At 38.7% G+C, this 24,318-nt stretch overlaps 1 protein-coding gene across 1 annotated transcript; it reads right to left on the reverse strand.

Moving 5' to 3' along the window:
- Nucleotides 1-23,086: 23,086 nt before the first annotated feature.
- On the reverse strand, nucleotides 23,087-24,034 carry LOC125934819 (putative olfactory receptor 2W6). Its single transcript, XM_049648421.1, has one exon. The coding sequence runs from the start codon at nucleotides 24,029-24,031 to the stop codon at nucleotides 23,087-23,089; it is 945 nt and encodes a 314-aa protein (XP_049504378.1). The 5' UTR covers nucleotides 24,032-24,034.
- Between the last annotated feature and the right edge of the window lie 284 nt (nucleotides 24,035-24,318).

Genomic DNA, 24,318 nt, shown 5'->3' on the forward strand with positions numbered 1-24,318 from the left:
AAATATTTAAATTACTTCTGTAGTCAGGAAAGTAATAGCCTGGGGACTCTTGATATAAGAAAGCCCTGAATTTACTTGATTCTGAATAGTTAATGATTTGGTCCTACCTCTTGACCCAGTGATTAACGTAACATTAGGCAAAAGAACAAAAGTGGATGTGATTGCACAGAGGTGAGAGGATTTTCTTCCCTTCCATGTGCATTCACAAAATGAGCAGAAAATGAGGGATGTCCTTTTGCACATTCCAGCTCAACATAACACTATGCCCAGAGGTCAACTAAAAGGAAATAAGAATCATTGTGCAGGTTTATTTTTGCAGCAGGTTTGGGAGTTTGGGGGAGGCCAGAGTTGGGTTTCCTGTCAACCTGCATTGCTTCAATAAGAGTTTGACTATTTACATTATTGAACAGACACCAATCAAATACTTGACTTGCAAACTCCTCTAAAATTCAGAAATTAACAGAAAAAGATGTATGTCCTCCATGTCAATAATTAAATGCTACCTGTATGGACTCAGTTTCCTGCCATCAACTTGTTTGGGGTTCACAAACTACTGGAGAAGTTAAAATATGGAGTAAATGGAGAGTCTATGAATGCAAGCCTATGGATCCCACAGCTCTGCTGTCTACCTGTGGGGATGTCCACCTGTGGTCCAATCATAATGGGTCACAGACTCTAAACTCAGGAAGAAGTTATAGTCTGAGGTGAAGCCATATAGAAAGACCAATTCCAGCTAGAGTTTTTAAAAAATCAGCTTGAAAACTGTAGAAAACTTAAGATATGGCTTGGGAACTGAGTAAGTTATGAGTACAGCATATCTGCAGATCTTGTACTGAAAATGCACACAAAGAGCTAAAGTACATCAGCATGAATTGCAAATTTGGAAATTATAACATGAATACAAGGGATATTTTTTTCTTTTTTTGGTAGAAAATTCTTTACATTGAATATTTTTAAAATAAAAAGTTAAATTTAAAAAACACTTTGTAATGAGATGTAATTTTTGATTTGTAATCACCACACCTAAAGGGATGACACTTTTATTTTTCTTTCTTATTTTTGGCTGAAGAGCGATGCCCTAAACACAAAGGCCTGTCATCTATTCAGTGAATTACTTTCAAACAATTCATCCCAAAAGCAATACATGTTTGTTACAGAAAAATAAGAAAGCAAAGACCATTAAAGAAAAAAAATAATTCCTTAATCCCATATACCCATAGACAATAATTATTTACAAACTTACATATGTGTGTGTGTATGTGTGTGTGTGTGTGGATAAGAACACATAAGGCCTACTCTCTAAACATAAGGGATCTTTCAATACTTCCCCATGTGTTAACTAATTGTTTTGCTCCAGGCCTGGAGTCTGATATCTTAGAGATACTAAGCCAAATACATGATCTCAACAGATCACAGTAATTAACTATATGGAATTTAGAAAAGAGAAAGTGGAGGCTTAATCACGCACATGAGGATATGCATTTTCAGAAATATGAAAGCTACTTCTTAGTGGTCCTGCGTCATTGGCATGGGAGATCTTATTGTAGATAACAAACACATCTGTCTTGGACATTCAATATTCCTTGGATCATCTAACAATCCTTACACAATCCACCCTGATCTGCCATCCTTGATTTCTGCCTAATGGCCTGAATGTCATACCCTAAATACCAATATTGTTCCCTCTACTGGTAAGCAACATTCAGTCTTGTCAACTAACTATCTGTGGGTTTGGTTAGTAAGAGTACACTTGCTGGACTCAATCACTGTTGGGTCAACTGAACATTAGGCCTATGACCACAAAAAGTTGTTGGACCCAAAGTGACCATTCCTTTTCATAGCGAAACAATATTTTAAATGTGTATTTATAAACTTGCAACAGAGCAAGAGAGTCTCTACCATTAGCTCTACACAAGAGAATTTTCCATCTGTATAATCACTCTGGCAAAGGTTTAGAGAGGTTTTACCCATTTCACAAGCCCTCATCATTAACTTTTTCCATATAGCTGCCTTATCTGTGGGTAATGGTGTAGAGGATGGGATGAGACAATTACATGGGGAGGAGAAAGACATTTATGAACTCAGAAGTAAGACATCTGGAAGGGAGATAATCTGCACATCTTCCAGATGACAGGATGTTTCATAAGGAGCCCCAAAATTGTCAGACCTTTGTTATAATGGATTGGGCATTGGAAATGTGGCTGAGAAGTACACGTGACCTGAGGTGAGTCACCACCCTAGAGATCACACCCTAGAGATCATATAGTTAAGAAAGCTCCCTTGAGTGAATTGCAGATCTGTGTCTCCATTTCCTCTACCATAGAACAGAGTTAACAATGCCAGACATGCTCTTTGTTAGGACTTTTAGAACACCATATTAGCTTGTACTGCTTGTTCTGAACGCTCTCAAGCTTCTTGAAATTGATGTTCAAACAGAGACTACTAAATACTGAAAAAAGTGTGTAGAAATATAGGAGGTTTATTACACATCTGAAAAATATAGTTGCCTAACCATACACATTCCTGATTATCTTTTACAGCAATGGTCTATTAGTCAGATCTATGAGACTTCAATAGGATTTAAACACCTTTGTCCCAGGATCTGAAATGTAAATCGAAACTCCTCATGGACCTGAGTATGATCACGAGAACTGGTTTCCTCTTATAAGGAAATATTAATGACTATATCACAGGGTTTTCAGAGAATTCCTTAAAATACTTGTATTTAAAGGCACTCAAATATTTTATTTCAATGAAAATCAGAATATTTGTTAGGAAAAAGTAACAAAATTATTCCAAAAATATAAGACTCATGCTAAACATACAAAAACATCTGTATTCTAGAACATTGTTCTGGGAGCCCATGATCTCACATGAAATACATCTGCCAACAAATCTTTTTAGGTAACAACTTCCTCTCACTGCAGCACTGTTTTCCATGTTTACTAACCTGCATCAAGTTCTCAGAAGAAACGATGAATAGATCTGGGATGAGAGGTTGTCCCTGGATTGATGAAACACCTTCCCAGAGTCACCCTCTCCTGTTAAAGGGGAAAATTGCAGAAAAAGGGCAGCAAGGACATTTCTCCAAGAGGAAAAAGAATTCTCAAGGATGGAGCATGCTCAGAGCCCATGGCCGACATCTTGCCCTTGTCCTCACCAAGATTTTGAAGAAGAGGTTCAGCTAAGTTCACAAGCTACAAAAAGCCATCAACTGATCTCTTGCTCATCCTGCTATCATGACAGACCAACAACCTACTCTTGACTCAGAGGTCTGCATGTGAAAGATATCTCTATTCCAGTTTTAGAAGGGGAAATCTGGTGGTATGAGTGGAGATGGTTGAAGACAAATGATGCTGGTCCAAAGATACAAAGAAAACAGGTGAAAAGAAACGTCCAAACCTTTACATTAAATTATTCTCTACTTGGAGATGGCCAACAGAAACAGAAGCCCTTTCTCTGATTAAGAAAATAATTTGATCTGTAGTTCTCTTGAGAAAATCGAACTGCAAAACCACTTAAGACAGGATTTTAAAATACTTTGTATGTTGTACAAATTATAGTTCTTTGAATATTGCTGTATAAATAAAAGTAATGGATTCTCTTTTATTGCTAGTAGCATAAGCACATATACAGATCATTTCTAGCACGATCTAGTGTAACCTGAGAGGATGTACCCATTAGCTCTTCCCTAAATTAATATGAGTGTTTGGGAAAGCATGGGTGGGTAATTGGGAAGCCAAAAAGTAAGAAGTTTGCCTGAAAAAAAATTATTACATGTTAATTGGGAATCCCCTTTTTAGTTAAAATGGCAAATGTCTAGGGAACAAAGATGAAGATGATGAAACTAGTTGCACAGTTGATTTATTTGACCAAATCAATGTTGGCATTGGATTTAATACAGCTTTTCACATACAACATGGAAATGAAGAAAACAAGGAACATTGACTCTCTCTGAAATGCTGACCCAAGGGAAGAAGTACGTATTCAGGCTAATTTACAGGCTCAGTTACAAGGGTGGCTGGGGGGGGGGGTGGGAGGGTGGTGGTGGTGGTGGTTAGCACGCTGTAGTCACTGAAATGGGGTGATGAAATTCTGCCATCCCAGGAAAAAAAATCAGCCTTCCCCTTGCTGCCTTCAAAGAGGAGCCAACACTAACCCCCACCCCAACCCAATGTTCCTTTCACACATTGAGCTGGAGGGAATTTTAAAGCTCTTCAAGCTTTTAGAAAATTAGCTTTAAGTCCCTGTAGGTTTCTTAGAATGAGCTCAGGTTGTTTATGCGATTGAAATGCCTGAGTTCTTAGGTCTTTTTCCATCCTCTAGAGAGATAAGACCCTAAAGGGAGATAACTCAAGTGATTTTTGTGGAGGATGTAGAGGAAGGCAAATCATATAAACAATTTTACTTCAGACCAATCACTAAGATGACTCAACTTAAGAGATGAGAGAGAAGAAAACTCATCCTAAACATTAATTGGTAAATTGCAAAAGACTGATAGAGTACTCATTTACCTGGAGTCACAAAATAATTTGACTAACATTTCTGCTGCATTTGAAAATGTTACATTGCATTTAAGGGAACAATATTAAAAGCATAAACTCTTTATATTAACAAGCTTTAATTCTGACCCACTGCTCGACACCTTGCTTAGTACCTGGGATGCAAAAATTCATGAGGCAGAGCTGCTGTCTTGTATATTCATGCACATAATTGCATTAGCATAAATTAGAAAGAAGATTGCCATAATTTACAAGTTAGATTTTACACACTTGGTTCATATTGCTGACAAAGGAAATGTAGTTGTAATCTTAATAGCACAGTGAGAGAGGAGACAATTTTTTAGTTCGATCTTGAAGAAGGTTATTGAAATTGATAAAATGGTCACTAAATAGGAGAGACAGGGTTGTGCATCTAAAAAAATACTAATTAGCAAGCGGTATAAACAAACTTAATTTCCTGCCTTTTGTAAGAAAACAATTCAGTATCTGTTTTTGTTTCTGTTCTATGTCCTAGGCACTATTTTAAGCAATTTATTATTTAACCAAATGAGTTCATTGTTTCTTCCAATGGTAGAACAGAAGAAGGCCCGGCATTAGATCTCTGTAGATTTGGATTCATTTCCAGACTCTACCACTCACAAGCTGTTTGACTGTGGACAGTTTAAGCTTCCTATGATACTTAGCTCCCATCCTTCCATCTCTGCTCCCATCGTCTTTGGGCTTAAAATTGCATTTTATCTCAGAATCAGATAGGGCCTCTCTTGCCAGCTCTCCTCATTCACAAATTCTTTTGCAGAATGTAAAATCATTTATTTAGACCAAAGCTCTTATTTTGTTCTTGCTTAATCAGAATGAATTAATAACATTTTTAAGTTACCAAATAAGGGAAAAATGTCCAAAAAACACAAAAGAAAATTTTCTATCACAGAGTCTAGACTATGGTAAAAATGATCTGGATGCTAAATATCGAAGAGCACTTGAAACAAAAAAAGAGACAAATCAATATGGAGACATGCCATGTTCATGAATAAGAAGATTCAACATGGTGAAGATACCAATTCACTTCAATTTGATCTATTGATTTGATGCAATTTTGATCAAAATCTCAGTGACATTGCGGTGATACAGCAAGTTATTTCTGATTTATATAGAAAAGAAACAGAAGATTTAAATCACATTTTCAAAATAAGTTTAAAGAAAAAAAATCACAGTACCTGCTCTTAAGGCTATCAAGCTAAAATAATCATGACAATATGGAATTAGTTAGAGGGTAAACACATAGATCAACAGAAGCCCAGAAATGGATCCACAGAAATGTAGTCTATTGATTTTTGACAAACAACCAGAAGCAATTCAACAAGCATTTTCAACAAATCGTTGGAACTGGGCATCCATACACGAAAAAAAGATGATTGTGCAACTAAACTCTATACCTTCTACAAAATTAACTCAAATGTATTACAAATCCAAATGTAAAATGAAAAATTATAAAACTTTTAGCAGAAACAATAGAGAAAAATCTTTTTGGCCTGGTATTAGACAAAAAAAAAAAAAAACTCTTAAACATGACACCAGAAGTCAAATATATCAGAAAAATTGATACATTGGATTTAATCCAAATGAAAACTTCTGCAATCAGACACTGTTAGGAAAATAAAATAATCCCCCAACTTAGAGGTTGGGATTGAATATTTGCAAGTCACACATCCATCATGTGAATTTCTTCCATAATTGTTAAAGAACATTCAAAACTCTTCAGAAAGGAAAAAAAAAAAAAACAAACCAATAAGCCAATTCTTAAAATGAGCAAAGCAAGAGATTGATTTAATGAAAAGGATATATTGGTCATTAGACATTAGGAAAATTAAACACATGATGAAATGTCATTGCACACTTATTAGTATAACAAAAGTTAAATAGTGACACTCCCAAGTACTGATAAAGTTGGCAACTGGAAACCTTATACATTGATTGTAAAAATGCAAAATGGTGTACTGTTTTGGAAAATGATTTTGCACTTTTTAAAATAAACATATACTAATCCTATGACCCTGTAGTCCCACTCCTGAATATTTATTTATTTTTTTAAGTTTTTATTTAAATTCTAGTTAACATACATACAATATTGACTTCAGGATTAGACCTCAGTGATTCATCACTTATGTATAACACCCAGTGCTCATCCCAACAAGTGCCTTCCTTAATCCTCATCACCCATCCAGCCCATCTCCCTGCCCACTTCTTTCCATCAACCCTCAGTTTGTCCTCTATCCTTAAGAGTGCCCTGTGGTTTTGTTTCTCTCTCTTTTCCTCTTCCCATATGTACATCACTTTTGTTTTTTAAAATGAAATTATAGGGGCACCTAGGTGGCTCAGTCGGTTAAGCGTCCGACTTCGGCTCAGGTCATGATCTCACGGCTTGTGAGTTCAAGCCCTGCGTCGGGCTCTGTGCTGACAGCTCAGAACCTGGAGCCTCTTCAGATTCTGTGTCTTTCTCTCTCTCTCTCTGCCCCTCCCCTGCTCACACTCTTTCTCTCTCTGTCTCTCAAAAATAAATAAACATTTAAAAAATAAATTAAATAAAATAAAATGAAATAATATGGTGTTTGTCTTTGACATTTTTCACTCAGCATATTACACTCTAGCTCCATCTATGTCATTGTAAATGGCAAGGTTTCATTATTTTTGATGGCCAAGTAATATTCCATTTTATATACATACCACTTCTTTACCCATTCATCAGTCAATGGTTATTTGGGCTCTTTCCAAAATTTGGCTATTGTTGATAGTGCTGCTATAAACATTAGGGTGTGTGTGCCCCTTCAAATCAGTATTTTTGTATCCTTTGGGTAGATACTTAGTAGTGCAATTGCTGGATCTTCTAGTCCTGAGTTTTTAACCCAGGGAAATAAAATACTATGTTCCTTTGGAAACCTGTATTCAAAAGCTTATAGCACCTGTGTTTCTAATTACCCAACACTGGAAACAACCCTAATATCCTTCAGTCAGTGAATGGATAAGCAAATGGATTCTACCCCTACAATGAATTCTACTCAGCTAAAACATAGAATGTACTACTGATGCAACAATGTGCATAAATACCAAAGACATTTTGCTTATTAAAAGAAGCCAATATTAAAACCAACCAAGGTAACTGAATTTATTTGTAGAGTTCTAAGAACTCAAAAAGACAAACATATGGTGATGGAAACAGGTGAGCAGTTGCCAAAGTTTAGGTTTGCAGGAGACTGTGTCAATGAAGACATAAAAACAAGGGAGTTTTGGGGTGGTGATAAAACTATTTTGTATTCTGATCTTGATGGTGGTTACATAAATCTATATATGTGTACAAAACTCACAGAACCATTTGCCAAAAAAAATTACAATTTGACTTTATGACAAATTAAAAAATAAAATTTAAAACAATCTGAAGAATATATTTTTTTCATATATTAGGGACTCTTTTACTCTTATTTGAAAAACTATCAAGGGGCGCCTGGGTGGCTCAGTCAAACATCCAATTTCAGCTCAGGTCATGACCTCGCAGTCTATGAGTTCGAGCCCCTCATTGGGCTCTGTGCTGACAGCTCAGAGTCTGGAGCCTGCTTCGGATTCTGTGTCTCCCTCTCTCTCTTCCCCTTCCCTGCTCATCCTCTGTCTCTCTCTGTCTCAAAATAAAAAACATTTTTTAAAAATTTTAATAAAAAAAGAAAAACTATCAAGTAAAAATGATTATCACATTTTAGTTCACTCTTCTTCTAGCATATAGTATTTCCAAGACCTCTAGGGAATGAAAAACATAAATAATGGCTTAGAAAATTCAAGACAACATATTTCAGAGAAACATTTGTTAACCTAAATGATCTTAATCCTCCTATTTCTTTTGCCTGACTGGGCTGGAAAACAGTGCTTTGATGGTTACATGTAATTATATCTCCAGTGACAAAATAAAGGAGTGAAATGGTAATTCAAACAATGTGAGTAATTTAAAAAAAAAATAGGTGTAAACAGGGCACTTTACTGACTTCAGTCTCCAGTTGTTGAACCTTTGTCACATTAGATGGTTTGGTCAACTTATGGGTTCCTTCTCAGAGACAAAATTAAGTCAGAAAGATGAGGCAGGACTCAAGGAATCAAGCTGTCTACACTTTGTACAGTGCAATAAGATTTCAAACCGGTTGACTTGTGACACAGATCTCTCCCTGGAGTTATCATTACATCCACCCAGGACATAGCACTCATTCCAATGGAGATGAGAAGGAAATTCTTCCAGCAACTGTCATCTGAGGTGGGGGGGGGCGTGGGGGCAACTCAGGCATAATCAAACCAGACTTCTTAATGGCTCCACTCCACAGCTGGAGGTCTGTTAGCAAAACTTAATGAGACCTTTTGTGCCAGGGACTCCTGTCTCAAAGGGCAGAATGAATATGAGGTAGTTATTTTTATGTGACTTTTTCCCCTGGTCTTAAAATAATGATTTCTGAGATCCTTCCTTCTGATTTGGGAGAAAATTATGCTAACCACCAATTGGTGTCATGAAAACTTGCTCTTCAGCTACCAGCTCCAGGATGTTGCTTCTACACCCAGAAAAGTCAACCAAACCCCAGGGATTCAGTCTAGGGTATCCTCTCTTCTCCTTTCTCATTTCCAGTCAGATCCCCAGTCCTGAGAATTCTATTCCTCTAACATCTCCAAAATCCAATTTCTCTGCTCTATCTTCACTGTCATTTTTTCCATTAAACTTTCATAACTACCCACTTGGATTACTGAAATGTTTTTCTTCCTTTTATTTTCTATGTCATAGTTTAAATTGCAGCAAATCCTGGTGGCTCAGTCAGTTGAGCAACTGACTCTTAATTTTGGCTCAGGTCATGATCCCAGGGTCCTGGGATCCAGTCCCGTGTCACACTCTGCACTGAGCATGGAGTCTGCTTGAGATTCTCTCTGTCTCCCTCTGCCCCTCCCATATATAATATATATATATTATATAATATATATTATATATATATTTTTAAATTACATATATATGTAAATAAATAAAATAAATTGTAACAAATGATATGCCTAAAATGTACCCTTTTGATGTTACTCTCTTTCCTAAATATATTAATTTTCTTTCCATTGTAGAAAAAATAAAATCTAAGTTCCCCACTGAATATTAGGTGAGTTATTTAAAGACCTGGTTCTTGCCCACACCTCCATATTTACCCACCACCATTCCCTTAGGGATCCTGTATCCAAATACTTCAAACTACTGAGCTCAGGACACTTTCCATCCTCCTCTTGTTTTAGTACATATTTTTTTGTTCTTTACTTGTAGCACCTCCTTTTCATTGTTTTACTTTCTACCTTATTCATCTTTCAAATGCAAAACAGCCATCATCTCCTGCGGAAAACCAAACTTTAACATCACTTGATTAGTGATGTGCCCACCCAATTCATCCTGCAGTACATTACCAATATCAGATTGAACTGTCCTTTTCTTTGTGTTTCATATTTGTATCCTCACTATCCTAAGACCACGTGTGGCATGTGCTAGATATTCAGTAAATACTTGCTGGTTGAATAAGAAAAACTTGAAAAGGCCAAATGACTAAATAAATGAATAACTATTAGTTATTATTAATATCCCCAATTACTTTCTCAAAGCCAGAGTTTTGGCACATCAGATATAGTATCACATAAATATTTACAATGAATAAAAGTTTCAAATTATAAAATGGCAGTTTGTAATAAACCTTGTTTGTGCTTTATTTACCATTCTTTCCTCTTATCCAAAAATCAACATAGTCTACAAAAGATTTATTATGCATTTATCACTGTGGCAAGTATCCTTTTGGGAGAAATAGTAGAAAAATACATTGCTCCTACCTGCAAAGACACTATAATTCATTTAAATTCCTAATTATTTTAAATGACTAGCAAGTTGATCTCTGCATATCTACATGTGACTAAAAGGCTGCCCCATATGCAAATTCTACTGAAATCTGATGCTTTTCTTCTTCTAAAGGTAACATTAAGGTCAAATCCATCAGCCTTGTTTTCAATAATCACAAGGTATTTGGAATTCTATTTTCTTCACACCCCCTGCCAAAACAAATTCACATCAAGAGGGCAGGGGGCCATGCTTAGAGATGTAAAAGATTCATATTTTCTTGTGAGAGGATACCACAAGCAGGAAGAATAGTGGCTTCAGTGAAAATATGGCTCAAGCTGATAGGCATTGATTAAATATCTTTGATTTGAGAAGAAAGAATGAGATGTTGTCAGTGTTGAAAAGCTAATTGTAAGCCTTCCAGGAATTTTCAAATTTGTCAAAGTATAAGCTGCAGTGAAGGTTTAGTATTGGTAATAGAATCCCAATTTTGATTGCGTGCCTGCATTAGAAACACCAACAAAGCTTTGTTATTAAAAATTAAATATTAGAGATGAGTTTCGAGAGATTCTTATTTATGAGTCTGAAGGACAAGATTAATATGGGTTTTGCATCAACTGGAGGAGTTGTGAAGGCAACAAACCTATATCAGGCCCAGTAAAACAGACTGCCAAATACGAAGGCAGAGGCAAAAGAATAAGGACAGCACCATTGCCCCACTGCCCCTAATCCACAAACACCCTCTCCTTCTCTCTCACACTCTGTCCCTGACCTGCATGCCCAGGAGAGCACAATACAGCCTTAACCAGCCTCAAGAACATCACTGGGACAACATCTGGTTTCCTCAGGCTTTGATGCAAATGAGTTGGTGGTAAATTTCCTTAATGGAGTGGCTTCAGAACAGAAAAATAAGATAGAGCTGTTTGGTTATTTTAATCTGAGATGTTAAGAAATGGAGGGTTGTATCAATGGACAAGCTTTGCCTCCCTAACCTACTTCTATCCTTCTCACATCTCATGTTCTTGGTCTTCAGTCACTGAAGTCTGACTCAGAATCACTTGGCAATGTCAATACCAATCCAGGAAACAGGAATTCAATCCCAAATCAAGCCTCTTACAATAAAACCTCTTAGACTCAGCTTTCTTATCAAAAGAATATTAATAGTGTTTACTTCACAGTGTTATTGTAAATATTAGCTCTGATAAAATAGGAAAACTGCTTACCATAGTGTCATAGACAATATTCAATAAATTCTACTTGTTATTATCTTCTAAACATTAAACTACTAAAGAATATAAATAAGAATAAGGGGCAAAAAGTCATCATAGAAGGACAGCTTCCAAAGAAATATTTTCTTAACTTGAGTGACAGGATTTGAAAATCCAAAGAGAAGATTACTGTGTCAAAAGAAATAAAGGAGAATCATAGTGGCAAGAGTTGATTTTACTATTCAAGCTCTAAGTCGAGACGTTTGTTTGAATCTTTTTGTTTTTATTAAAAGCAGGTCAGACAGAGAAAGACAAATATACAATTTCACCTCTATGTGGAATCTAAAAAACAAAACAAATGAACACACAAACAAAACAGAAACAGACTCATAAACACAGAGAACAAAATGGTGGTTGCTAGAGGGGAGAGGGCTGGGAGGATGGGCAAAATATGTGAAGGGGGTTAAGAGGTACAGACTTCCAGTTATAAAATAAATAAGTCATGAGGATAAAAAGTACACTACAGGGAACATAGTCAATAATATTATAATAACATTGTATGGTGACAGATGGTAGCTACACTTATGGTGAACACTGCATAATGTATACAATTGTCAAATTACTATGTTGTATGCATGAAACTAATATAACATTGTATGTCAAGTGTACTGCCATACAAAAGAGAAAAATAAACAAAGGAAAGACTTAGTCAAGCTAACTCATATAAAAGCAAGTGGATGGTACTATAAAAATATGAGTGATCTCACAGGAATTTAAGGCAGGGATCAAAGGACAACCAGACTTTTTCATGAGAAAAGGAGATTGAAGAAAGACACAAAATCTTTCTGTCTTCTCCCTTCCCCTGCCCCACTGGTCAACCTCCTTTCCTTACTCCACTGGCTTAATTACCCATGTACTTTACTGTCTTATGCATATCCCATCCAGCCAACCACACTCTGATCTCTAACCAGCCTTTTTCTATGTGACGATGTGCCTGCTTCTGGTCTTACCTGCTGTCTTAATTCCTCACATAATCAGGTCTAAATTTATGAGAAAATAAAATTAATTAATTAATTAATTAATAGGAAAATAATCAGATTGGTTTAAGATCAGCTCATTTTTCAACCCACATCACACCTGTAAGAGGCTGCTAACTAGGAGGTCATCATATGAAACTTCAGCCATATTCTTTTTTGGAGTTTCTAGTAAAGCATGGATGTATCCCAAGGACAAGGGTATGGACTCCGGAGCCAAATGCTCTGGGATCAGATCCTGGCTCAGCATTTGTGAGTTGTGTGACCTATGTTGAGTCACAGAACCTCTCTGTTCCTTCATCTGTTCACAGGGTAGTTTTAAGGATCCAAATGAGTAATACGGAGCAAATGTTTATGAGTGCCTGACACACATAGGCAAGTGTTAGACATTGTCTTTTTTATCAGATATTGATATCATGAAGCATTCATTTTAAATTGAATTCCCATTATTTGCTTTACATGTTGCCCCAGCCACTTTCTGATGACTTTGCTTTCCCATGTACCCACACAGCAGGGATAAAATCTACTCTTCAGAGGCTAGAAGGAATGGTATAATTAAAAGAAAGTTTTCTGTTATCATTATGTAGCACAGTGCCCTCCTGGTGTAATATACAAGACTCTAATGAAGTTGGTTCAAGTGAGTCTGCATCTCTGGGCCTGCTCAGCTAGGGGACACTGTGTCTGAAGAGTAATTATGCAAGGTAGGATCTCAGCTTTTAAATTGCAGCACATCCCCATGCAAATCCAAATGTGGTGTATATGCTGGCCCCAGGTGAATATTCCTCCAGTGAAATTTTATCTTACTTGTATTGTTTTTTACATAAAACCTTTGTTTTCATGACTTAAGGTCAATTACTCCACCTATAACACCATAAACAAACTCTCTCAGATTGAAATATCAATTTCCATATGACACTACTTTTTTTTGTTTTGTTTTTCCAAATATTTTTACAGATCACCGGAATTCCACAACTTCTAGCTGCTCTAACTCAGCTCTATGGCCAAATCTTTATCACTATTTCACCTCCTCTCTTCTTTACTTTATTCTTTGTTATATCATATTTTATTACATTAACTACACATGTATAGTACTTTAGTCCAATTTCTTTCCATTTGATGAAATTTGGAGGAGCATCTCTGAGTCAGATTCCTAAGTCCCTAAATCACTGGCCATTTCATGGATGGGTTGATTCCCCACTCCATCTCCTGAAACTCCTTTTCACCATTAACTGTATATAAGGGTAAGTTTTGGCTGAAGCAAAATTTGCCCACTGCTGCAGTGTCAATGCTAGGACAATTGTCATGGATCTTAGTGGCACTGTATCTGAGGAGGTATGACTGGATGAGCATCCTATAACCAGATTAATTCCTTTGATTTCCTTACAGTTTCCAAAATATATGGGTGTTTAGTAAATGCTTGTTTATTTGACCCATTGAAAATTTATCACAGAAATAGCATGGCTACAGAAAGTTTTAGGTGAAGGAATAAAACCACTTGGGAAATGATGACCCAGACTGTGGCCAGTGCCCTGCTCCAGATCAGCAGGAAATAAACTCATTACATGTTTGTGGATGCTTTGCTAGTGGTTTTCATGTCACAGAGTCTCACCAAAGAGAATAAGGATAAAGAAAATGACTGGCATTTGGGCCAGTAAATAAAATTCCTTCAATCTTTTATTTCCAGGATAATGCCAGCTGGTTGATTTCTTGAGCTTAAAATGGAAACTTTTAAAATGTTTATTTTTGGGAAGCCTGGGTGACTCAGGTGGTTAAATGTCCAACTTCAGCTCAGGTCATGATCTTGTGGTCTGTGAATGGGAACCCCATGTCAGGCTCTGTGTTGACAGCTCAGAGCCTGGAACATGCTTCAGATTCTGTGTCTCCCTCTCTGCCCCTCCCGAACTCATGTTCTGTCTCTCTCTGTCCCTCAAAAATGAATAAAATGTTTAAAAAAATTTATTGTTTATTTTAATCAAAAGAAAGGCCACATTTGGCTACCAAACAGTCCAAAATTTAACTGCATAGAGCCTATAATCACGAAAGGCAACTGATGAAATGGACAACTCAATGGGAAATGAGAAATTTGACAGAAACTGAGCTGTATCTTGCATACTCACTTGTCTTGCAACTTTAAGCAACTCTCCTAGCCTTCCTGTGTTTTTTCACATCATTTGCAAATGGAGTTAAAAAAAATTCTGCTTCTATATGTCTTGGGTTCATTTTTATAATACAGAAGGATGATAGAAACAAATGAATTGAATGTTATTCTTAATATATCCAAAACATCTCACTGAATGACTTTGAAACAATTTTTCCATTTCCATCCCGACATATTATCATAGTCTGTGGACCCACTCTTCTTCCAGCCTGAACTTGTATTATCTACTAACAATGAACCAGCATACTTACCCTGAGTCTCCACCTACACACACACACACACACACACACACACACACACCACATTTATACTAGGATGCTAAAGTATTCATGAAAGCCCTCTGAGGGTTTTTAAGGGAATTTTTTTACTTAATATAAAAGAAGTATTGGGGCGCCTGGGTGGCTCGGTCGGTTAAGCGTCCGACTTCGGCTCAGGTCATGATCTCGCGTTCCGTGAGTTCGAGCCCCGCGTCGGGCTCTGTGCTGACAGCTCAGAGCCTGGAGCCTGTTTCAGATTCTGTGTCTCCCTCTCTCTGACCCTCCCCCGTTCATGCTCTGTCTCTCTCTGTCTCAAAAATAAATAAACGTTAAAAAAATTAAAAAAAGAAGTAATTGAAGGGCATTTCTTATACCTAGGATTTCTTATGCCTAGGAGAAAGCATTTTTCACCTTGCAGGTATTCAGTGGGAAAATACTAAAGTCAATTATTATTAAAACCTAGATCTAAATAATGAAATTAAATCTATTCCAAAAGGAATAGACTGGTAATTTCTGTGGTGCATGGAAAGAAAAGAAACATTATTGAGGAAACACCTCATACTTGACATTTCTTACCTCATTTAATCTCTACTACAACCTTGTAAAATGAGGGTATTCGCACCTATAGTACAGATAAAAATGGCTAGACTCCAAGAGATAACTGGTAAGAGGATAAATCAATTCCAAACCCAGATATGGGTGATACCTCCCAGTCTTTGTTTGCAGCATCATTCACATCCAGCAAAGGTGGGCATGTATTCAGCACACTCTAGGAGGATTTGTAGTTGATGTAAGGAGTTGGATTGAAATTATTTCTAAAACCATGATTTCCAAATCTGACTGTCATTGGTGATACATAGAGAATGTCTTAAAAACAGAGATGCCTCCAGCCCATGCCTGGTGTTTGTGATGCAATAAATCTAGGAGATTACTTAGAAATTTGTATCTTTAGAGTTCTGATGCAAAACCAAGTTTTCAAACTATTGTTCTTAGCAAATTCCAATACAATAACTTCGGCCATCAAACATTGTTTTGTGGGGGGCAGTGGTAACTAATCTGAAATAAGTTCTGTTTAATAAGAAATATGTGTAGCTGATTATAGCAACCTGCCAATGAGACAAAAGTCATTCATCTTATTCCAATGTGTTTCATTTGCTATGTTCTTTCCAAAGACTCAGACTCCCAACTTGAGACAACTATCTTGTAAATGCTGTGGCTTTAAGAGAAGATCTAAGAAAAGGTACAAATAACCCATTATAGAGATTATAATGCTAAGTGCAATAAGTTAGAGAAAGACAAATACCATATGATTTCACTTATATGTGAAATCTAAGCAACAAAACAAATAAGCAGAAGGGACGAGAGAGAGAGAGAGGCAAACCAAGAAACAGATAAACAGATGCTTAATTATAGAGAACAAAGTGATGGTTCCCAGAGGGGAATGTTGGGGGGGGGGGAATGGGCTAAATAGATAATGGGGTTCAAGGAAGGCACTTGTTGTGATGAGCACCTGGTGTTGTATATAAGTTTTCTTTTTTTTTTTTATTTATTTTTTTAATATATGAAATTTACTGTCAAATTGGTTTCCATACAACACCCAGTGCTCATCCCAAAAGGTGCCCTCCTCAATACCCATCACCCACCCTGCCCTCCCTCCCACCCTGCCCTCCCTCCCATCCCCCATCAACCCTCAATTTGTTCTCAGTTTTTAACAGTCTCTTTTTTTTTTTCTCTCCCCCCCTCTATCCCTCTCTATTATTTTTTTTTTTTTTTTTTTCCTTCCCCTCCCCCATGGGTTCCTGTTATGTTTCTCAGGATCCACATAAGAGTGAAACCATATGGTATCTGTCTTTCTCTGTATGGCTTATTTCACTTAGCATCACACTCTCCAGTTCCATCCATGTTGCTACAAAAGGCCATATTTCATTTTTTCTCATTGCCACGTAGTATTCCATTGTGTATATAAACCACAATTTCTTTATCCATTCATCAGTTGATGGACATTTAGGCTCTTTCCATAATTTGGCTATTGTTGAGAGTGCCGCTATAAACATTGGGGTACAGGTGCCCCTATGCACCAGTACTCCTGTATCCCTTGGATAAATTCCTAGCAGTGCTATTGCTGGGTCATAGGGTAGGTCTATTTTTAATTTTCTGAGGAACCTCCACACTGCTTTCCAGAGCGGCTGCACCAATTTGCATTCCCACCAACAGTGCAAGAGGGTTCCTGTTTCTCCACATCCTCGCCAGCATCTATAGTCTCCTGATTTCTTCATTTTGGCCACTCTGACTGGCGTGAGGTGATATCTGAGTGTGGTTTTGATTTGTATTTCCCTGATAAGGAGCGACGTTGAACATCTTTTCATGTGCCTGTTGGTCATCCGGATGTCTTCTTTAGAGAAGTGTCTATTCATGTTTTCTGCCCATTTCTTCACTGGGTTATTTGTTTTTCGGGTGTGGAGTTTGATGAGCTCTTTATAGATTTTGGATACTAGCCCTTTGTCCGATGTGTCATTTGCAAATATCTTTTCCCATTCTGCTGGTTGCCTTTTAGTTTTGTTGGTTGTTTCCTTTGCTGTGCAGAAGCTTTTTATCTTCATAAGGTCCCAGTAATTCACTTTTGCTTTTAATTCCCTTGCCTTTGGGGATGTGCCGAGTAAGAGATTGCTACGGCTGAGGTCAGAGAGGTCTTTTCCTGCTTTCTCCTCTAAGGTTTTGATGGTTTCCTGTCTCACATTCAGGTCCTTTATCCATTTTGAGTTTATTTTTGTGAATGGTGTGAGAAAGTGGTCTAGTTTCAACCTTCTGCATGTTGCTGTCCAGTTCTCCCAGCACCATTTGTTAAAGAGACTGTCTTTTTTCCATTGGATGTTCTTTCCTGCTTTGTCAAAGATGAGTTGGCCATACGTTTGTGGGTCTAGTTCTGGGGTTTCTATTCTATTCCATTGGTCTATGTGTCTGTTTTTATGCCAATACCATGCTGACTTGATGATGACAGCTTTGTAGTAGAGGCTAAAGTCCGGGATTGTGATGCCTCCTGCTTTGGTCTTCTTCTTCAAAATTACTTTGGCTATTCGGGGCCTTTTGTGGTTCCATATGAAATTTAGGATTGCTTGTTCTAGTTTCGAGAAGAATGCTGGTGCAATTTTGATTGGGATTGCATTGAATGTGTAGATAGCTTTGGGTAGTATTGACATTTTGACAATATTTATTCTTCCAATCCATGAGCAGGGAATGTCTTTCCATTTCTTTATATCTTCTTCAATTACCTGCATAAGCTTTCTATAGTTTTCAGCATACAGATCTTTTACATCTTTGGTTAGATTTATTCCTAGGTATTTTATGCTTCTTGGTGCAATTGTGAATGGGATCAGTTTCTTCATTTGTCTTTCTGTTGCTTCATTGTTAGTGTATAAGAATGCAACTGATTTCTGCACATTGATTTTGTATCCTGCAACTTTGCTGAATTCATGTATCAGTTCTAGCAGACTTTTGGTGGAGTCTATCGGATTTTCCATGTATAATATCATGTCATCTGCAAAAAGCGAAAGCTTGACTTCGTCTTTGCCAATTTTGATGCCTTTGATTTCCTTTTGTTGTCTGATTGCTGATGCTAGAACTTCCAGCACTATGTTAAACAGCAGCGGTGACAGTGGGCATCCCTGTCGTGTTCCTGATCTCAGGGAAAAAGCTCTCAGTTTTTCCCCGTTGAGGATGATGTTAGCTGTGGGCTTTTCATAAATGGCCTTTATGATCTTTAAGTATGTTCCTTCTATCCCGACTTTCTCAAGGGTTTTTATTAAGAAAGGGTGCTGGATTTTGTCAAAGGCCTTTTCTGCATCGATTGACAGGATCATATGGTTCTTCTCTTTTTTTTTGTTAATGTGATGTATCACGTTGATCCATTTGCGAATGTTGAACCAGCCCTGCATCCCAGGAATGAATCCCACTTGATCATGGTGAATAATTCTTTTTATATGCTGTTGAATTCGATTTGCTAGTATCTTATTAAGAATTTTTGCATCCATATTCATCAGGGATATTGGCCTGTAGTTCTCTTTTTTTACTGGGTCTCTGTCTGGTTTAGGAATCAAAGTAATACTGGCTTCATAGAATGAGTCTGGAAGTTTTCCTTCCCTTTCTATTTCTTGGAATAGCTTGAGAAGGATAGGCTTTAAATGTCTGGTAGAACTCCCCTGGGAAGCCATCTGGTCCTGGACTCTTATTTGTTGGGAGATTTTTGATAACCGATTCAATTTCTTCGCTGGTTATGGGTCTGTTCAAGCTTTCTATTTCCTCCTGATTGAGTTTTGGAAGAGTGTGGGTGTTTAGAAATTTGTCCATTTCTTCCAGGTTGTCCAGTTTGCTGGCATATAATTTTTCATAGTATTCCCTGATAATTGTTTGTATCTCTGAGGGATTGGTTGTAATCATTCCATTTTCTTTCATGATTTTATCTATTTGGGTCATCTCCCTTTTCTTTTTGAGAAGCCTGGCTAGAGGTTTGTCAATTTTGTTTATTTTTTCAAAAAACCAACTCTTGGTTTCGTTGATCTGCTCTACAGTTTTTTTAGATTCTATATTGTTTATTTCTGCTCTGATCTTTATTATTTCTCTTCTTCTGCTGGGTTTAGGCTGCCTTTGCTGTTCTGCTTCTATTTCCTTTAGGTGTGCTGTTAGATTTTGTATTTGGGATTTTTCTTGTTTCTTGAGATAGGCCTGGATTGCAATGTATTTTCCTCTCAGGGCTGCCTTCGCTGCATCCCAAAGCGTTTGGATTGTTGTATTTTCATTTTTGTTTGTTTCCATGTATATTTTAATTTCTTCTCTAATTGCCTGGTTGACCCACTCATTCGTTAGTAGGGTGTTCTTTAACCTCCATGCTTTTGGAGGTTTTCCAGACTTTTTCCTGTGGTTGATTTCAAGCTTCATAGCATTGTGGTCTGAAAGTATGCATGGTATAATTTCAATTCTTGTAAACTTATGAAGGGCTGTTTTGTGACCCAGTATATGATCTATCTTGGAGAATGTTCCATGTGCACTCGAGAAGAAAGTATATTCTGTTGCTTTTGGATGCAGAGTTCTAAATATATCTGTCAAGTCCATCTGATCCAATGTATCATTCAGGGCCCTTGTTTCTTTATTGACTGTGTGTCTAGATGATCTATCCATTTTTGTAAGTGGGGTGTTAAAGTCCCCTGCAATGACCACATTCTTATCAATAAGGTTGCTTATGTTTATGAGTAATTGTTTTATATATCTGGGGGCTCCGGTATTTGGCGCATAGACATTTATAATAGTTAGCTCTTCCTGGTGGATAGACCCTGTGATTATTATATAATGCCCTTCTTCATCTCTTGTTACAGCCTTTAATTTAAAGTCTAGTTTGTCTGATCTAAGTATGGCTACTCCAGCTTTCTTTTGGCTTCCAGGAGCATGATAAATAGTTCTCCATCCCCTCACTCTCAATCTAAAGGTGTCCTCAGATCTAAAATGAGTCTCTTGTAGACAGCAAATAGATGGGTCTTGTTTTTTTATCCATTCTGATACCCTATGTCTTTTAGTTGGCGCATTTAATCCATTTACATTCAGTATTATTATAGAAAGATATGGGTTTAGAGTCATTGTGATGTCTGTATGTTTTATGCTTGTAGTGATGTCTCTGGTACTTTGTCTCACAGGATCCCCCTTAGGATCTCTTGTAGGGCTGGTTTCGTGGTGACAAATTCCTTCAGTTTTTGTTTGTTTGGGAAGACCTTTATCTCTCCTTCTATTCTAAATGACAGACTTGCTGGATAAAGGATTCTCGGCTGCATATTTTTTCTGTTTAGCACACTGTAGATATCGTGCCAAGCCTTTCTGGCCTGCCAAGTTTCAAAGGAGAGATCAGTCACGAGTCTTATAGGTCTCCCTTTATAAGTGAGGGCACGTTTATCCCTTGCTGCTTTCAGAATTTTCTCTTTATCCTTGTATTTTGCCAGTTTCACTATGATATGTCGTGCAGAAGATCGATTCAAGTTACGTCCGAAGGGAGTTCTCTGTGCCTCTTGGATTTCAATGCCTTTTTCCTTCCCCAGTTCAGGGAAGTTCTCAGCTATAATTTCTTCAAGTACCCCTTCAGCACCTTTCCCTCTCTCTTCCTCCTCTGGGATACCAATTATGCGTATATTATTTTTTTTTAGTGTATCACTTAGTTCTCTAATTTTCCCCTCATACTCCTGGATTTTTTTATCTCTCTTTCTTTCAGCTTCCTCTTTCTCCATAACTTTATCTTCTAGTTCACCTATTCTCTCCTCTGCCTCTTCAAGCCGAGCCATCGTGGATTCCATTTTGTTTTGCATTTCGTTTAAAGCGTTTTTCAACTCCTCGTGACTGTTCCTTAGTCCCTCGATCTTTGTGGCAAGAGATTCTCTGCTGTCCTGTATACTGTTTTCAAGCCCAGCGATTAATTTTATGACTATTATTCTAAATTCACTTTCTGTTATATTATTTAAATCCTTTTTGATCAGTTCATTAGCTGTTGTTATTTCCTGGAGATTCTTCTGAGGGGAATTCTTCCGTTTGGTCATTTTGGAGAGTCCCTTGTGTGGTGAGGACCTGCAGTGCACTTCCCCTGTGCTGTGGTGTATAACTGGAGTTAGTGGGCGGGGCCGCAGTCCGACCCGATGTCTGCCCCCAGCCCACTGCTGGGGCCACAGTCAGACTGGTGTGTGCCTTCTCTTCCCCTCTCCTAGGGGCGGGATTCACTGTGGGGTGGCGTGTCCCGTCTGGGCTACTTGCACACTGCCAGGCTTGTGTTGCTGGGGATCTGGCGTAATAGCTGGGGTGGGTAGGCAAGGTGCACGGGGGGTGGAGGGGCAGGCTTATCTCGCTTCTCCTTAGGTGATCCACTCCAGGAGGAGCCCTGTGGCAGCGGGAGGGAGTCAGATCCGCTGCCGGAGGTTTGGCTCCGCAGAAGCACAGAGTTGGGTGTTTGCGCGGAGCGAGCAAGTTCCCTGGCAGGAACTGGTTCCCTTTGGGATTTTGGCTGGGGGATGGGCGGGGGAGATGGCGCTGGCGCCTTTGTTCCCCGCCAAGCTGAGCTCTGCCGCCCGGGGGCTCAGCAGCTCTCCCTCCCTTTGTCCTCCAGCCTTCCCGCTTTCCGAGCAGAGCTGTTAACTTATGACCTCCCAGACGCTAAGTCGCGCTTGCTGTCGGAACACAGTCTGTCCGGCCCCTCCGCTTTTGCCAGCCAGACTCGGGGGCTCTGCTTGGCCGGCGAGCCGCCCCTCCGCCCCGGCTCCCTCCCGCCAGTCCGTGGAGCGCGCACCGCCTCGCCGCCCTTCCTACCCTCTTCCGTGGGCCTCTAGTCTGCGCTTGACTCCGGAGACTCCCTTCTGCTAATCCTCTGGCGGTTTTCTGGGTTCTTTAGGCAGGTGTAGGTGGAATCTAAGTGATCGGCAGGACGCGTTGTGAGCCCCGCGTCCTCCTACACCGCCATCTTCCGGAACTCCTGTATATAAGTATTAAATCACTATATTATACACCTGAAACTAATATTACACTATATATTAACTAATGAACTAAAATAAAATCTTAAAAAGTCAAAAAAATGAGAACAGGAAACTCCTCACTTAAGAAGAAACAACCAACATCTCGGGCAGAGTACTCTGATTTAACTGATGTTGTCTTGCTCATCTCTGAGAAACTACCACAGTCATAAATAAAGGAGCTTCAAGAGGAGACCACTGGTGTTGCCTCATTTTTATTTGACATCTCATGACATAATCTGCACACTCTGTGCTTTGAATTAGTGCTACAGGTCCCCTTCAGTTGTGGAAGAAGCCCAAAGATGGATAGAAGGCAAGTATATTAGAGATTTCCTGAAGTAGACACCTTTAAACAGAAGGAAACCATTTCATATCCAGAGAGCTGGGGATGGGGTCACACTCAAATCATCATGCCCAGCTGCATTCACTTAACTCTTTGACTATTAGTTCTCCACATTGTCTCATACATATCTAAGAGAGCAGCTCCAGAACATCATCTATATTACCCCTGCATTCCTCTTTCTTAGGCTTCCCTGTCCTCCTTCTCCCCCCTCAGGAGCTTTCTCATTGCTCCCTTTACATCTTTGTTCCTCAGAGTATAGATAAGGGGGTTGACACTGGGAGTGACGATGGTGTAGAAGAGGGTGAGGAACTTGCCTTGGTCTTGGGAGTAGCTATCAGCTGGCTGCAGGTACATGTAGATGATGGTTCCATAGAAAAGAGAGACCACCGTTAGGTGAGAAGAGCAGGTGTTGAAAGCTTTCTTGCACCCTGCTGCTGATTTGATCCTAAGCACAGTGGCAGAAATCATGCCATAGGAGATGAGGATCAGGGAGAGGGGCACCAGGAGAAGGGCAACACCCAGGACAAAGGCAAATGCTTCCACCAACATGGTGTCTTCACAGGACATGGCAATAAGAGCAGGCATCTCACACAGAAAGTGGTCCACTTTGCGGCGCCCACATCGGGAGAGTTGCATTGTCTGGGGACACATGACAAAGGAATTTAGAAAGCCACAGAACCAGGACACAATCACCAATCGCAGGCAGAGATGTGGGTGCATGACCACAGTGTAGTGCAGGGGCCGGCAGACGGCCACATAGCGGTCATAGGACATGACAGCCAGGAGAACACACTCGGTTGAGCCCAACACCATGTAGATATAGAGCTGGGCCACACAGCCATGGTAGGTGATGGTCTTCTCTGGACCCCAAAGGTTCCACAGCAACTGGGGAACAATGCTCGTTGTAAAGCAGAGGTCCAAGAAAGAAAGGTTCCCAAGAAAGAAGTACATGGGAGTGTGGAGCCTGGTGTCCATGATTGACAAGAAAATGATGGCACTATTGCCCACAAGGGCCAGGATGTAGAAGACCAAGACAAAAGCAAAGAGAATTACCTCCAGTTGAGGTCGATCAGAAAAGCCCACCAAGATGAATGCTTGTTGGTAGCTGTCATTGTCTCTTCCCATAATCTTCACCAGCTCTATGGAAACACACAAGAAAGTATTGGATAAGATAGCAAATGGAGACTGTGCCCAGCACTCTCCAACTTCCATGTGTAGATCCATGAAGTTAGGAGACTCATTTGCCCTTTAACATTTTTTTTTATCATATACTTATTGATAGCTATTGTATGCAAAGCAGTATGTCTGATTATCCTGGAGAGTAGATGGATTAACTCAGAAGTTGCCCTCCTTGGTGAATAATGTTTGTAAATAATGAGAAGGGAGAAGGTAAAATTTCTCTAAAAGATTTG

This window comes from Panthera uncia (assembly GCF_023721935.1).
Source record: "Panthera uncia isolate 11264 chromosome A1 unlocalized genomic scaffold, Puncia_PCG_1.0 HiC_scaffold_17, whole genome shotgun sequence".
In the NCBI taxonomy this organism is placed as follows: domain Eukaryota; kingdom Metazoa; phylum Chordata; class Mammalia; order Carnivora; family Felidae; genus Panthera; species Panthera uncia.